The 17,587-nt window shown below is 40.0% G+C and overlaps 1 protein-coding gene across 8 annotated transcripts in view; it reads left to right on the forward strand.

The window, feature by feature from the left end:
- Nucleotides 1–17,587, forward strand: part of col23a1b (collagen type XXIII alpha 1 chain b) — a 120,536-nt gene that overhangs the window by 78,353 nt on the left and 24,596 nt on the right. For 7 of the 8 annotated variants that reach the window (XM_019874818.1, XM_019874814.1, XM_019874815.1 and 4 more), the window contains exons 3-7: nt 5,895–5,939; nt 7,026–7,033; nt 8,276–8,302; nt 15,718–15,744; nt 15,834–15,860. In XM_019874818.1, the coding sequence (XP_019730377.1) occupies nt 5,895–5,939; nt 7,026–7,033; nt 8,276–8,302; nt 15,718–15,744; nt 15,834–15,860 (134 nt within the window). The remainder of the gene's footprint in view (nt 1–5,894; nt 5,940–7,025; nt 7,034–8,275; nt 8,303–15,717; nt 15,745–15,833; nt 15,861–17,587) is intronic. The other variant, XM_019874817.1, reaches the window with a different exon arrangement.

A 17,587-nucleotide genomic window follows, 5' to 3' on the forward strand; every position in this document is an offset into this window, starting at 1 on the left:
CTGATACCACCATGATCGATTCCCAAACTTTAACTGTTGATATGGTTGATACTTCCATCTGAGACCGTTTTTGCAGTTTCGTACCACAAAGGAAATCAAGACTGGTATGAATTGGCAGATTCACACAAGCAGCAGAGCAGCTTTCCGTGCAGCAATGAAAGTTATTACAGCAATCATATATTGACTGGTAGCACCAAAATTGTTTAGTAAAGGATCAAATTAATTTATGGCAGCCCACCAGAGGTAAATGTGTATGTGGGGAAACACTGCAGCGGTAATGTCTTGTTTCTCAGAGCTCATCAATGCCACCATTGATCAATCAGTGAGTTAAAGCCGATGAAAAATGTGCATAAAATGCAAAGTACCACCTGATCAGATCTGTGTTTAGTTTAATATTTCTGCAAAAAACAATGGAATTCAATTGCCAGTATGTTCTATCAAATGCATTTTTTGCATGTTCTGAAAACATAACAGTTTTAGAAAATCAGAAAGCTGAAAGTAAAGTCGACTCGGGTCTAAACCAATGGATGGATGCACATTTTATCTTTTTTCTTTGTTTTGATCTAATTCAATCATTCCACTGTTTATATGAAAGTGACCTTATGTTTTTGAACAATGCTTATGGTATCAATTGGAGGATGCCTAGTGGAATACACTGAGGTCATTTACGACTGTGCTACTCGAGTTAGCTTTCTGTAGATTGTGGCTCCGCAAGAGCAGTTCCTATTTGGATTCAGTTTGTGACTGAGTTCTATTTCTCGTGTCAGAAACAGAAAAAGGAAAAAATAAAAGATAGTCTGAGCTGTTTTCCCATCATGGGGAGCAAACAGAACTGTTTGTTAGCTTTCATCTTAGTTTTGCGTGCAAAGAGGGCTTCAATAACAAACCGCATGATTTTCAAAGTGCGGTTTGATGTGTTAAAGTGATGATTCAACTCATGTTTTATATTGATCCAAGTCGCTTGAACAGCTGCATTAGTGAGTCTGAGTAATAGTAACTGCGACTCTCTGAACAATCCTGTATGGCTTTCTCTGTTTGTGTTTAATTACTGGAGGAAATAGCTGCATGTTTCACAGAAAACACTAATTAGCCCGTGGTAGCCGAAGTAAAATCCCCCAAAGTTGTTGTGCAGTGTGACCGCCAAATGGGGTCGACTTTAGCTCAATAATCTGATTCCTCAACTGTAGGAGTACTTTTCAGTTACAGTCTACACTATACATACAATGTGCTGCGTCGAGTAGTTGCATGAACTAAAATCATCTGAATAAATAGAGAGAGAGAGAGAGAGAGAGAGAGAGAGAGAGAGAGAGAGAGAGATCTCAATACTGTATATCTGGACAGAAATGATATTATTTTGTGCAACCACTCAACAAAATAAAATGGAGTCAATTAAACTACCGGTACTGTTTTTTTCAGTGTACTCAGAAAAAGAATGTGATCAAAAATGTACTGTTTTTGCACCTTTAACTTTTGGACCCCAGGAAACATTGTGGACCCGGAGAAAGGACAAATCCACTGTATCTGTTTTTAATGAACCTGAACTGGTTAGCTGTTTGACAACGGTGCAGCTATTTGTAACTCTTCTCAGCAGCAAAGTCAAATGTCAAGGGCGTAAACGTAATCTGAGCAGCTGACCGTACCACCTCACTGGAAAGACATTGTCCCCTTAAAGGTAAAGTGATTAGGTTTTTGACCACAGTCACGGTGGCTGTCATTATCGTGTTTGATTTAAGTCTGACAGAATGAGCGATATAAAGCAGCGCAAGAAGCTGCTTAAAGTCTAACGGCTGACGGGCACTGTACCTGTGGAAAGGGGGAGGAAAAATAAGGCCGTCTTAAATCAGTCGTCGACATTCCGGACTGCACAAGAGGCAGAGCGTACAAGTCCTTCAAAACTGTTTCCTGCTGTATGGTACACACATTGTCTTCTGTTACACCCATATGCACGCACGCATGCACGCAAACACAAAGATACTGCACTTGAAAGTTATGGTGATGAGCAGATTTTTTGATTTACTTTCTTACATTAAAAGAATCTCCCACTGAGCCCCTGGTTTTGCTTTAACATGTTCCAGAACATCAAACTAGGAACACATTTTGGGATTAAATAAAGGATTTAAGATACCGGTACAAGTTTTTATTCCAGTGAGGAAGAAGCAGTTGATACAAGTTAGAATCTGAGAAACCCACATTTACTGAGACAAAGTGTTACCCTGCAGCTAAATGTGCATACTGAACTACTTACATTTAATTACTCACCAATTTTATATAACAATATTTGATGCTGCCCATTTTGCAGGACAGACTGATGTATTTTGGTTAAATCAAATGTTCAAAAACACCACATTTTATTGACCATAGTATTGTATAGACATAGTATTGTATGTAAACAATGTAAAAAAAAAAATCATTAAAAGTTACAGCGTTTATGGTCAGAAGTGAAAGAAGCTACTAAATAAATGTAATGTTCTAAGCACAGAACTATTCTGTAAGATGGCAAGTCCAAGATGTACCCCACTTCTTGTTGGGATAGGCTACGGTACCTTAAGGAGGGCAAATAGTAGAAAATATATCAATCAGTGAAAGGATGTGTGAATAAACATTAGTTGGTCATTTTAGTGTGTAGAAAAGTTTGTCCAAGCACTGTACATCACTCAAAACAGTGGCATTAGTTGCTCATCCACCAATCTTGTAGATGAGTCCAAGACATCCGGCCATCCACCTGGCAAACTATCACAGCTGTCTTTGTGCAAGAAGTGTGGTACACCGTGACCTGCTTTCCAGCCAATCACAGCAATTCTTGGATGCTATTTTCATGATAGACACTGTAGCTTTAGATTCCAAATGATATTTAGATTTGTCTCAATGATCCTTTTAAAATCTTCCCTCGTCTGCAGTCGCAGCATCAAAGAATGGATGGTACATCCCATTCCCCTATCGTGTGAAAAACCAAGCTTGTTCAGTACAGTGTGCACACACACATGAGGCGCGTCAACAAACACACACCTTAATCGAGTCGATATTTATTTGAGCACGTGTCTGAATCACTGGTGGCTGAATGTGGTTTATTTATCTGGATTTAGCTTATTTCCAGCATTGTCACGCAAGGGAATTCTTTTCATGGCATGCACCGATTCGTCTCTCGATATTCACAAGGACTGAGAAGACAGATTTGGTTCGAGTTTCTTATGAACAAGATTCTGCTTTTCTGTGTTAAAAATCTGCTCTTTATTCAAAATACATCTTTGAAAAGCAAAGACTTGGTTGAATTTAAAAAAAGCACCATTTATGTCCAAAATAAAATATATTTTTTAATGGGGAAAAAAACAGCTTACCCATAAATTTTCAGAACCTGATTCAAAAAAAGAGTGTGTTTACATCTTTAGAGTTTATTTTAAAACAAATAATAAAGCAGCATTGTATTTCTTTGTATGGAACAAGTTGGACCAAGAATTAAACGACTGCCGAAAAATGTCATTTGAAACCAAACCTAAGAGAAATATTTTAAATGCAGATGTTGAGAGTAGACAATGAAAGCGACAATTTGTTTTTTCGCTGTATTTTATTCCTATTATTTCATGATGTGTATAACGCAGATGTAATCCTTAATTGCTTTTCTAGAAATAAGCAAGATTTTGCTCATGTGGAGGGGGAACGTATAATAAGCTCATGCTTCTGCCTATTTTCCCTTTCATTCAAAATGTATGGGGTGTTTGTTGAGTAAATGGCTTGTTCTGGAAATGTCTGCATAAAATAATCAACTGGAAGAAAACTGAACTTGAAATGAGCACAAGACCTAACATACTTGAGCCCAATCTCACTAGATGATAATACAGAAAAGTTTTAGCAGTCAAGTTGAAGTCCAATTCAGCTTGTGCCCAATCAGTGAATTATTTCATGAAGACAGCCGCACATCACCTGGGGGGGCTGGGTGGGTGAGTCACCCAGTGCGTGACTCACCACCTTTTTAACTGTTTACATCCACAGTGTGTTTCTGCCCTTCCTGCTCCCCTACCCAGTTTTTATTGGAAGGGAAGTTGGACAAAGATGAGGAAAGTTTGACAGATCAGGAGACAGTGAGCGAGATGTTGTGTCAGCTGTCCGGATTCATCCAAGTGTCCGCTTCACTGATAGTAGTTGATCTGAAATGTCACTGGAAGTTCATGAATTCAAGGCTTCACTTCTTTCTGCCTGAATTGCACTGGGAAAACATGTACCGAAATTGTCAAAATGTAATTTTAGCTCACTCAGAGTTATATTCGCTTTTTCAATATTCATTTTGACTTTTGTATTTCTAAATCAGCTAGTTTTAATTTTAATAGCAGCTATTTTAGTTATTAGTTTTTAGATGTATTTCCTCAAATACGGAATGGCCAGCCAGGGATTTTGCCCCACTGAACTGCAGAGAATACTCTGTGTTTATTTGAAAGAATGATTCATAAGAAACCACATCCCCGTGTGCGTGTCCGTGTGTTCAGTTCAGTCTTTATTGTTCACAATTTTCGCACATTGTGAGCTATATGAGAGGAAAGTCAGGGCGGTGTTCTGTAACGTCTGCACTTTGTTACCTGGAAGCAGTTTGTTTGCAGTAAAGGTCACCGTAGCTTATCTAAGACAATCTGTGAAAAACAGAAGGGGTGTGTGTGTGTGTGCGTGTGTGTGTGTGTGTGTGTGTGTGTGTGTGTGTGTGTGCGCGCGCGCGCGCGCGCATGCGTGTGAGGCTATAATAGGTGGAGAACTGCATGTGTTGTGTTCAAGACATTCAGGCATTGATGCAGAAATGACTTCCAACCCTGCAGATTGCTTGCAGTTGTCAGTCAACAAATTCAATACTGCAAACATTAGATTGATGGGCTCGTGCATTTTATTTGTGCAGTCCTGAATCATTCCATGTGTTTGTTTCCTCAGATATCAACACTGGAATGTAGCCCGTTTTTACAGAGCTGCACTACTTTGGACACGTGTCCACAGCCACACGTGTGTATCATCACAATGCTCAAATGAGTATTCTCAACAGCTCCTATAAGTGGAAATCTATTCTTAGGACATTGGGCTAAATATCTTTAATTAATTACTAGATAAACAATTAAATCTTTGTTTTAAAGTAATGGAAGCATTGAATCTTCTGAACTGCTTCTTCTAAGTTCGTATTGTGAAACCCGGTGGTAATCTCCGTCTCTATATTACTCATGGTGACCTTCGCTCATCGTCAAAGTTAAGTTTTTATCTTTTGCTATTAACCACTCATTTCTTTTTTTGCCATGTGACATTGGAGAATGTTAAAATGATACTTAAAACATGGGACGTACCAATAGCAGGAGGACAAGCGCTTACGTTTGAGTACTCCCAGATACCGAGTACCGATTCTTTACAATGCATGTCTTTCTAAATCGCATCATTGACAACCCAGCAAAGTTAGTGGATACAAGCTGATGGAAGCCGGTAGTGGTGTAGGAATGATTCATGGCCGTGTAGCAGCATGAAGTCCGGGATTCCATCCATCAACTTTCTCACTGACCACATCATATCCTCCGCCCCCACATTGCTCCCTTATTTATTTATTTTTGTACAACCTGCGTGAAGCCAAAGCTGCGAGGTCTGATGAACCTGACCTCCAGCCAAAGAGAGCACAGAAACCGTCGCAAACATGCCGCAGGGTTCATCCCATTCTGTTTTCACTTCTTGCACATAACGTTTGAGCGTACGTCAATGTCGCTCATCCATCTACGGCTGACACACAACGTAGGGTTGGCCTGCGTGTGATCAGTGCACACCGGATGCCAGGCAACACATGACCGCCTGCAGAGAGACAACAAGCGAGGTTCACTTGTTCTCTACTCGAGCATTCTGTGCCGACTTGGGGAATTTATTGCTCCATCTGCGTGTTTTCTCAGGGCCTCCCGGAAAGCGTGGAAGGATGGGAAGAAGAGGGGAACCGGGTAAGTAAAGTCCATCACCTGTTTTGTTTCTTGTCTTGCCTTTCCTGTTCGTTTTCACTAACTCGCTCCATCACGCTCTCGGTGACTGGAAGTGTCGTGCAAAGCCCGCATCCAGCGGCTCATTAGGCTTTTAGGAGCCCATCTTCTTCCGTTAACCTGGCCCATGTGGTGGTACTAACATTGTCCAGATGTCAGGGTATCTCATTGAGCTCTAGTAGCTGCTCAAGCTCACTGAGTGCCAACATCTCTGCCCCATGGTTTGGAATGAGAAACCCGGATATGCCGTGCCATCACCAGTTTGTTGACTGGTTGGGCGTAGCTGTGTCCACACGGTACTACTTAACTTTCCAATTAAGTCAACAACAAAACAAGGATCATAGTCAACAAACACAAAGTCCTGGATGCCCACCATTGTTTGTTTACTAAACAATGGTGAGCATCCAATATTTTGTTTTTTGCTTTTTTTCCACCGCCCTCCACAGCAAGTGGCAAAATGACCGCCTGCTGGAGTATTTAATGGTCTAATAAATTCACATAAGCTTTTGGTGAGGTTTATTACCAGTACTGCCTTATAGTAAACTTTTTGGTACCCTTTCATAATCCTACTGACAATTTAACATAACAACCACGTGCCGCCCCAAATGCCATCGGATTGGTTTATTTTTTAACATTTGATCCTAAATATTCATGAGGTAGGCAAAGGTGATGGCTTTAGTATGTTTCCAGTCTCCTTTTGGAGGTATGCACTTTTTTTTTAATGATACAACATCTATGTTTCCAGTCTTGGAGGTATGCACTTTTTTTTTAATGATACAACATCATTCATATAATTTACAGACTATTGAGCATCCAGTTGGAGAATGATTTCCCTATTGTTGTAATTCTTGAACAAACAACGCAAACCATTCTAAATGCCAGTTTATCCTAACAGCTTCACCATAAACTCATATGGCAGCATATCTCATGAACTTGTTGTGTACCACATTTCAGGTGCTGTATTGCAAACAAACCACAGTACATGTGCAGCGAGCAGAGATGCACATGGTATTTTCTCATGTCTGTTTTGTCTCTCTCTCTCTGTTGCAGGACCTCCTGTAAGTACATTTGCATCTCAACCAGTAAGGTAGTATTAAAGTTAACCAGTGTGAAGGCACGGAACTAGAAAAGTCACATTATATCTGTGTAAAATAGAGCAAAAGCACACACCGCCTGACAAACTGTCACAAACATGTTGCACATCTGCATCCACAACTGGATGACTAAAGGAAGTGTGCGTGCGTGCGTGCGTGCGTGTGTGCGTGCGTGTTAGGACCAGCAAATAAGTTATTGTTCTCTGAGGGCTCATAATTTATTTTTTTTATTGTCACAAACATGTTGCACATCTGCACCCACAACTCGATTACTAAAGGAAGTGTGCATGCGTGCGTGCGTGCGTGCGTGCGTGTTAGGGCCAGCAAATAAGTTATTGTTCTCTGAGGGCTCATAATTTATTTTTTTTAACACACACACACACACACACACACACACACACACACACACACACCTATCACTTTCGAACAGGACACAAGTACTGTCTTCCGGGTGAACATTCAGGAGTCAAAATTCCCAGTACCCCAACACAACATATTGTGGTATAGCAGTGTTGGATGAGGCAAGTCCGAACTTCATTACTCGATGTTACCATTATGTTTTCACTACGCACATAACAAATCCACATCTTGAATCTTGATTAGCATGTCAATATTTCAAATTAGTAGAGTAGCGTTTGCATGTTATCCGGGCATAGGCATATTAAGGTTAACTCATGTCCAAGCTAAAAATTAACAAAAGAAATACCATAATTGGCTTTAAGCGTCTTGCTTGCTAATTTGAATAAACCTACCCAAAAGCGCCAGTTAAGAGGTCACGGTTGTGAAGTTGTTGACTTCTTTCTAAAGTATTTCATACAGTGGAACCTCTGAGGTCAAACACAATCTATTTAGGAATGCTAGTTAGCCTCTCATTTGTTCAGAAACGTGTTTTTTTTTTTCCTTTTGGAATTGATGGAACGAGAACTGCAGCTACTTTAAGATCTGTACCTGCACATAACATTTATGACATTCTCAACTGCCATGCACGTGTAAACGTGCAACCTTGTGTAAACATGGAACCTCAGAGGCATCAGACTTGAGATGGTCCCCTATATCCATTTGAGACTTCCTGGATGTACCTTCACACAGTTCAAATAAATCTAAACTCTGATTGCCATTCAATGATAACATGATATTCTGAAAATTGTCTGCAGCCCCGTTCTAACCTGTTTCAATGCTTCATCCTTTAATGTCTAACCTCACCAGGGCAAAGCGGGACGGGATGGATACCCGGTAAATTGGATTTGTTCTATAGCCTTTCACTCTTCTTTGTGACCCAATCATGAGTTCTTTTAAACCTCTGCTGGAAATTTTTCCCTATTTTTCTTCTGTTTGTTGCTCTTTTTATTGCCCTTTCTTCCAACTGTTGCTGCTTTTTTTCCTAATCTCATATGACTTTCAGTACTTATCATTTATCCTGCACCGTAACATTTGAGTACAAACATATGCACACAAATTATGATACAAGCTGTCCTTTGACATGTTCTTTGTGGGGGGGCAGAATAGGTGCTACTTAATGGATACATACGGTATGCTATGATAAAAAAGATAGTTAACCTTTTTATAGGGGCAGACTTAGCATGAAGTGGTCGCAAGTCCTCCAGGGGCCCACAAAGGTCTCATAAAAACGTTTCAGAGATTTCCACGAATTAAATCAACTATTATTGTTTGTGTCTGAATTCAAATTACTGAATTTATCATCACCGTTTTGACCTCTCCCCCGTTCCATGCATTGGACTATTCCATCTTATTTTGGACCCCCAAAATGACTAAATATGCCACTTAATCATTATTTACATTTTACATTATTAAAAAAATACTATATGGTTAATATATGCTTATGTGGTGCTGAGAGGCAATTTTACATTTTAGATTGCACCAGTGAGCTGAGATGATTATGGAACAAAATTAAATGTTCCTGCAGCTTGTATGTCTTAATGATTTACTCAGTGGTTCCATAATGAAATCAGTAATGATTCATATACAGTAATCCCTCGTTTATCGTGATAAATGAAAATCCGCGAAGTAGCGACCAATTAACATATATAGGTAAAAAAAAAAAAAATTTTTTTTTTTTAAGTCCGCAAAAAGTCCGCAAACGGTCTGCAAGAAGCTGCAAAACAACAGCAAGTCACATAGAGCAACATATACGGTACTGTACTCCATGTATATGGAATTTATTTTATTTTTTGAATATGTATGAAAAAATCCGCGATGCACTGAAGCCGCAATAAACGAACTGCGAAATAGTGAGGTATCACTGTATATGGTCATTCATTTGCACAATTATATTGTTTCATGTAATTGAGTGTCTCAAATGCTTTTTGAAGCTCTTTAACTTGATATCCTACTAGTGCACCAAATTTTCTTAACAGTGAGGACAAAGAGCATACTACACTGTAAAATCCAAGCATTTATCTTTACTTAAACCAAAAACATGCAAACCAGTTACAATTTAAAAAAAAAAAAACAAGAAAAGTAATTAATTTTATTTGTATTAGCACTTAATTTGTAGAGTCAACTTACAAATGAGTTTATTCCGCAATTAAAACAATCAAGTAGAGTGTACTTGATAACTTACTTTAGAAATACTCAGTTAAGACTACTCAGGATTACTATTTTAATCTACTACATTTTTGCATGTCAAATATGCGCTGTTTTATTCATAAAACGTACTTATCTAAGTTTCAGTAACTTGTATTACTTCACTTGACTAATTTATATGTTTACTTGAAAAGCAATCTGAAATTCCAGGAGGGGCTCAGAGTCGATCCGCTTCTCCTCTACGTAGAGAGGAGCCAGATGAGGTGGCTAGGGCATCAAATTAGGATGCCTCCTGGACGCCTCCCTGGTTTGGTGTTCCGGGCATGTCCCACCGGCAGGAGGCCCCAGGGGATGACACACGCGATAGACTATGTCTCCCAGCTGACCTGGGAACACCTCGGGATCTCTCGGGAAGAACTGGAAAATTTGGCTGGGCAGAGGGAAGTCTGGGCTTTCCTGCTAAAGCTGTTGTCCCCGAGATCCGACCTTGGATAAGCTGTGGAAAATAGATGAATGGATAAGGTCTAGGAGCCAAAATGAACGTCAGCCTGCACAGCATCCATGTTTTCCTCTGAATTACCAGAACAGCAACACCATTCACCAACATACAGAGCAGACAGACCGACAGGAAAAACTTCTCGTTGGCGGGAAACGATGCCGTCCAATGATAGACAGACAGATTTGACTCAACCGGTACAAGGTTGGGTCACGCATCTCATCTCTTTGTTCGGAACAACATGCGGATAGCTAGTGGATACTAACAAACGCGGTACAGTAATCCCTCGTTTATCGCGGGGGTTACATTCCAAAAAGAACCAGTGATAGGTGAAATCCGTGAAGTAGTGAGCTTTATTTTTTACAGTTATTATACAATACTGAACTATGTATACAATGAAACCAAAGACCAAAACCTGTTTTCAGGTCCAAGCAAAAAAAAAAAAAAAAAACCCAAATGTTTTCAACAAATACGATAACTATAATAGTTTTTGGAAATACTGTACTGTAAAATAATATTTTTAATGGTCAGTACGAGGTTGGACTGTTCACGTCGGTCAGTGCCTTAGCCAATCAGGATGCAGAACGCAATACACTGTTTAAAAGCATTAAAAAAACTGCACTAAAATAATCCGTGAAACAGCGAAGCCGCAGAAAGTGAACCGCGTTAGAGCGAGGGATCACTGTACTAGTGGTTAGGCTAAGGTAAGTCGCTAACGCTAAGAGTCGTATCAGTAATAAAAACATTTAGAAAGCGAAAAATGCTGGATAACGTACCTTAGCTGCAAAAGGATGACATTTGTCACAGGCAAAATTCAAGTCCGCACCTTGCCCTTGGTGATCCTGAGCGGGGGAATTATTTTACCTTCTTCTTTGGAAAGCTTAACGGTGGTTAGCCACCTTTACAACAAGCATTACCACCACCTACTGACCTGGGTGTGGAGTAGATCAGGGGTGAGTGAGACTACAGTATTTGCTACTTGTTGTTGCAAGTGATCTTAACTTATAAAGGAAGTAATCGTCACTCTAAACACTAAGTACTTTGGATTTTGAAGCAAGCAAGTGATTGTTACTGAACTAATAGTAGTCATGAAGGCATATTTGTGATCACCTAGTAAAGTTAACTCGTCTTCGCATGTCAGGGCAACTATTGGATTTTACAATGTAGTGACTGGACCTTAAATTCGAGTGTAAGGATATTGAATAAATGCTCAAACTGCGTTCCATAGAAACACGGTGTTGTGATTAAAAGGTGATTAATCCCGAGCAAGTGTCACTTGTGGCCCGATGTCGGCTCCACAGGATAAGCAGTGTGGCACATTGATGGACGCGATGAGATGAAACAGCCCTGCGCTCTGTTGCTGATTTGTGGTTTCGGCGTCATCAAATTCTCATCAAAGCACGCCGATACACGCTCGCCACGAGAGAGCTCAGGTTTTATAAGCAGATTGATTCATCACAACTGGCCGTCTGCACAGTGTTTTAGTGCACACGCAAGCTATTATGGGATATTACAATTGAGCTAGTTCGATGCACAACTTGCCTTGCATCTGGCTATTGACTGCACACAGTAGTTGCCCTTGTGGTACCTGCTGTGTTTTTCTGCGTGTCGTCTGATTGGAAATTATGGGAAGTAAATGCCCCGAGGGGGTCCAAGGGGTCCGTTCTCTCCCGATCCGATTCCCAGTCTGACTGGCATTGCACAGCCCTCCTGACGGGAAATGCCTGCTGCTAATTACATACAGGTGGAGCGGAGGCGCAAAGTGTGTGAATCATTTGTTTTTGTTTGTGTGTGGCTCAATTCGTCTTTGTCACCGTCTTAATTAGCAATCCCCTAAAACTCTTTTTGACTTCTTAACATGGAACAAAATAAATGCGTCACTTTAAAGGTAAATAATCTGGATGATCCCACCATGCTTAATTCTCACAATGTGCTCCTTCAGCATCATATTGCACAGAAAAAAAGGCTTAATGAGTCCTTTTTTAAGATAAAAATAATATTTTGAGCCAGCACGGTGGTGAAGGCGTTAGCACTTCTGCCTCACAGTTTTATTGTTCTATGTTTGATTCACATTCCGGGCACCTTCTGTGTGGAGTTTGGATTTTCTCTCCTTGCTTGTTCGGGTTTTCTCCATTTTTTTTGTTTTGGATGTTATTTGCTGTAGTGTGCTACTTAGTGCCGTTCACTTTTTTACATAGTGGGCAAACAAGACAATTTCTCAGCAAGATGTAGTGCATTAGATGCATTAAGGTCATGATTTACATCAGGACAGAAAATACTCAACACAGTCAGACCACATTGTTTCAAAATGGATGTATTTACAATGCACTGTCGATAATGTCAGGAGAATTCAGTTGTATTATGTAAAAAATGTAATGCACTGTAGTTCAGAGGTAGTGTCTTTTTTATTTTATTCATAACATAAATGGTATGCCCAAACACCCTAACCATGACTACTTTTGTTGTATAGTGTTTTGTTACAGACGTCAACCATCCTTAATTGTTTTTAGTGTTTCCTCCTACTAAATTTTTATTTGCATGGTGGTAGCTTAGATGTGTCTCTCAATCGTCATGCAGCTCTCCCCTTAAATTGATTCTAATCCTTTAAACAGGCATGACGTGGTTTGTGTGGCTCAATTTAAGTGCATGTGCTTCCGTGATCGTGTGTGCTGATTCTACATGTCCCGTGTCATACTTCTACATAAATCACCGCTGAGAGGCTTGTGCCTTCCTGCCGTCAAACAATCAACAGCTAACAGACTGACAGGACTCTGCAGGATGAAAACGCACCAAATGATTGCGATAGATATGCGCAGTCACCACCGGGGTCAGTGTGTTTATACAATAATGGCAGTTTGTGACAGACAACGGGCCATGGGCCTCCATTGTTCGGTCGCTCTGGCTGCTTGCTGCACATTAAAGCCAGACGGGCAGCCAACAACATGTCAGTCATAGTTGTGTTCTAACTGCACTGTGCTGAGCGGTTCTTTTAACAGGCAAATGTCATGCGGCACAAATTGTGGTCATCTTCTGTAGTTTGGAGTGTTGTTGTTATGGAAACGTGACATGTTCACCTGTTCAATTCAATTACAAGTTTATTGTCAAATGTTGGGATGTAAGGAAACCATCCCTTGTTTCAGTATTGCATAATTATACCTAGATGCGGCTTAATGTGTGCACTACAATGTAATGTGCGCTGGAGACGCCTGTTCTGACGTGTAGCGCAACCTTTTAAGCAGCATCCTCAACAATTACACCCCACTAGCTAATTGGGGGTCTGCACTGTTGGGAGCGTAGTAAAGAATGTGAGAACTACCGTTGCCCTCATGTTTCGCTGGGACCAACAGACACACTCACAAACATACACAGACTTGTGACTACCTGTGGCCAAGTTATTTTCCAGATGTGTGTTTCAGGGCCGTAAAAGTAGTGGGAATGCTGACCATTGCACCGGATAGATTACATTTTTTTCCTGTTCTCAATTGTTCTTGAATTAGTGGTCGGTTCTCCCTAGTCATTTAATTTTCTCTCGTTTTATTTGATTATGTGGGATGTTATTTGCTTTTAAGTAGAGAAACGTATAATGCGTGATGTTTGTTACAGTAAATGTATGGCAGACGTACTTAGTAACCCTGCGATTTTATAATCGACCACACATTCCGTTGTATTCCATTGCATTGTGTGCATGATTAGAATACCGTAATGTTTAATCTGCCTTTGTGTGTAATATATAGCATGCAAGGACACACCCTGTGCCTATTAAATCAAAATTCTGTGCTATAGAGAAGAGCTGAGTGACGTGAATACAGAACATTAGACATTTGGGATTTTGCCTTTATACGTCACTACAATGTATGGAAATGAAGAGAGTTTCAGCTTTACTTTCACACAGGGGATGGATGGATTCATTCACATTTACGGGCCTTTTGTGAGACAAAAGAGAAGAATATTGGCTCAGAAGAATGAGACACTTCCATTCTCCCTCTTCTCCTCCTCTAATTCTGTTGAGAGTACCCGGGAGTGTGATAAAGTAGAAACCATTCGTACATAAACCGTTCAAGGCCAGAAGATGATGGTCAATGATGGATTCCATGTTCGCTTGAGTTTAAAGTGGGACCCAAGGGAGCTTGTAAAACAGGTTAGCTTAACATTGCGTCTGCTTGTTAAAGGAGGATGTCAGCGTTGAACATTGTAAGTCTTTTTGGAAGGTTTGATCCTTCTGGATGTCCAAGTGGTCTTTAAGGCTTTTGAACTGCGGAGGCCCTTCAGTGGCTGTTTTTTTTTTATTTTTTTTTTATGGTTAACACAGAGTAAGACGATTGACAACTTTCACTGCTGTTTTTGCGCTAATTGACAGGTTTGACAGAAATTTACAACATGCTTACACTCTGGTGAATTTTCTCTCTTTCTTGTTCTGGCACTACAGACACACACCAATTTGATCTTGAAATATTTTTTCCTAATATGTATTTTATATTAAATACAGAGCAATGAACAACAGTTCTCAATTAAAATACAGTGCCATAATTCTTATGTAATTTCTTGAAGATATGACTTCCTGTTTTTTTTACTCCACAAATTCTAACTTCGACAACGCAGTCTAGTAGTCATGCAAATATGTGATGCGGCCAGGGAAATTTGACCTGGGAATTCTGTCTCTGATCTCCTTTGCATACATTAAAAAAATATATATTATGCATCTTAGTCACATGGGCCTGAACCATCAACACTTCATTGTTGCAATAGCAATAAGATAAGAGAAGAAAACCTTTATTTGTCTCACAATTGAGGAATTCCCATAATAGATAATAAATCATCAGACATATATTAACCACCTGGAAGCAACGTAAAATGAATGGCATGTACATTTGTTTCAAATGAATGGGGCAGGATGAATTCTATTTTTCAGTCTTCTTTTTCATTGTGTGACTTTTGGTCTCTCTTTCCCGCTAATCTGACATATGCTTGATAATTCTTCGATTGTTTCCCAATTATTGTGTTTGATGATGATTACCATATGTGTAATTGAGCTGACATTTAGTTTTAGCACTCGGCCGATTCCTTCTTCTCAACGATGGGGAGCCCTTTAATCTAGTTTCATTCGTGGATTTTAGAACCACACCGAATGCTCTCAACTCTTGTTTTGATGCCGCTGTCATACGGAGCAGAATAATGTTGCCTCGAGAAGCTGACTTGCTGTTATCTAATTGAAACTAGATCAACAGTGAATCAGCGCATGGTTGTAGCCAATGAGCACATCCTATTTTGCCTCAGATGCTTCAAAACAACCATCAATTCCGCACAATTGTGAAAATGGTCATCCTTATTCTTAACATTTTTGCTGAAGTGCGAAACATATCCTCAAGCGATCATCAAGCCAGCACAAACACTGTGCAAAAATATAGATTTTTAAACATGTTAATCACGGTTTTATGTGCAGTGAACATTTTACTATGAAAGTTTATCATTTGGACTGTTAATAGTTTTGTCTCTCCAAGGAACGATTGAGCATACTTTCCTAAAATGTAAAACTTCTGTCGTACTTGTGCACTTGCACATCTCCTCCGAATGTGTGTTTTATTCATTCTCTTTATCGGTCTCCCAACAGGGTCCACTTGGCTTGGATGGTAAACCAGTAAGTAGAGCATAAATCACAAATACGGAACATGCTTCAAGTGTGCATTAGACATGGTTGAACTCTAACTGGGTTTTAACTCCTTTCAGGGAATACCGGGTCTCAAGGGAAGCCAGGTAGTATGTTCACACACACACACACACACACACACACACACACACACACACACACACACACACACACACACACACACACACACCTGTTGTCTTGTTCTTGGCCCATGTCAGAGCCCGTTTGCGCCAAAGGAATTCCCATTTTTGGAGCAATGGATCCATGTGGGTGTTTAGCCTGGAACCTCATCAGTCACTTTCACTGCTCCTAAGGGAATGTTTCCAAGTCCGGTAAACCACTGACGGTAGCCATCTTGTTTTTTGTTCTACCTCCTAAGTCATCGCCACGTTGAAGGGGGTGGGGTTGTCAAGTTGTCAAGGCTGAACTGCAACAAGCGCTGAAAGCCTCATTTGCACTTCACCTCTGAGTGTGATTCATCAAACTTTCCCTGAATTGCCCCACACTGTGAGATACACTTTAAGTGTTGCGAGGAAACAAAGCGAAGCACAGCAATTGGTTACACAGTCGTGGGAAAACGTGAAAACCTTTGCTTCGGGGCAGATGAAAGGGCCCTTTGAGCAGGTGGCTCTTGAGCTGGTCAAACGGTAAAACCCTCTCCAACATCATGACCATTCATTGAACAACTGCCTCTCCAAGCACCAGTCAAAAGGTCTTGTTTAAAAGTGAATCGTTAAAATATGTCTACCTGATCATCACTAGTCATACATGCTGAAACTGTTATTTGCCAATAATCCACCAAATTGCAAAGTGTTATTTTAGCATATGTGAATGAATTCTAGTACGAACGATGCATTTCCAAAAATAAAACTCATTATGTAAAATGTACATGAAATTCACATTTGAAATAACAGCAGTAGTATTAGGATTTTCCTGTAGCGCATACAACATTAAAATGTTTTTATGATGCATTTAGCCCATTTCAGGAAAGAGCAATGCCATTTATCATTCCCGTGTAGATTCTCAATCTTTCATTGTGAGAGCTCAAAATGATTGATTCCCACATCTCGTCAACAGGCACCGGATAAGAAAGTCTACCTAGATTGTTTTTTGGGTTTTTTTTTAAACTGCGATTGTTTTTTTTTCTTCCTCATTCTTGTTTTGGATTTTGAACACAGAAACAGGCAGCTGGAGCTGACTTGATCCTCAGGACCACACACTGGCCATAATCATGACACTGGGGGGGGTTTAGCACAAACAAAAAAGACGAGGTGCTATTTCCACAGATATGGCTACTGTATTTCAATTCAGCTGATGTAGAGCGCATGCCACAAGACATATGAAGCTAAGGAGAAAATTTTTAAAACTTTTAAACTTTTAAAACACATTTGCACTCTGCACAGTGTGCAAACCTTCACCGAAGCTGTATCGGCAACAGAAGTGAAACAATGTCCAACAAGTCACGGATACCTTCCGTAATAATGAAATCCAGCCATCTGATCAGTGTATTTGACACAGTTCGTGGACGAACTGAATGGTGATGGGATCCCACAAACGTAGACACAAATAAAATCCGTAACAAAAATATTTAAGCAAAAATGAAGGACGAAGTACAAACAGAAATCGCTGGCAATGAAAAGCAGGGAAAATGAAACATGTACAAAAAGCATTTGCAAAAGTCAAGGTCACAGCAAAACCCAAAAATACACAAAACAAAATTGCAAGAGTCCAAACACGTGTTACCAAAATTTGCAAAAAATCTCTGTAACAAAAATACTGACATAACTGGAATCTAAACAGACAAGAGTGACGAGGAACATGAGCAAGAAAGTCT

The sequence above is a fragment of the Hippocampus comes genome, unplaced genomic scaffold (genome assembly GCF_001891065.2).
Source record: "Hippocampus comes isolate QL1 unplaced genomic scaffold, H_comes_QL1_v1.1 scaffold118, whole genome shotgun sequence".
Classification (NCBI taxonomy): Eukaryota; Metazoa; Chordata; class Actinopteri; order Syngnathiformes; family Syngnathidae; genus Hippocampus; species Hippocampus comes.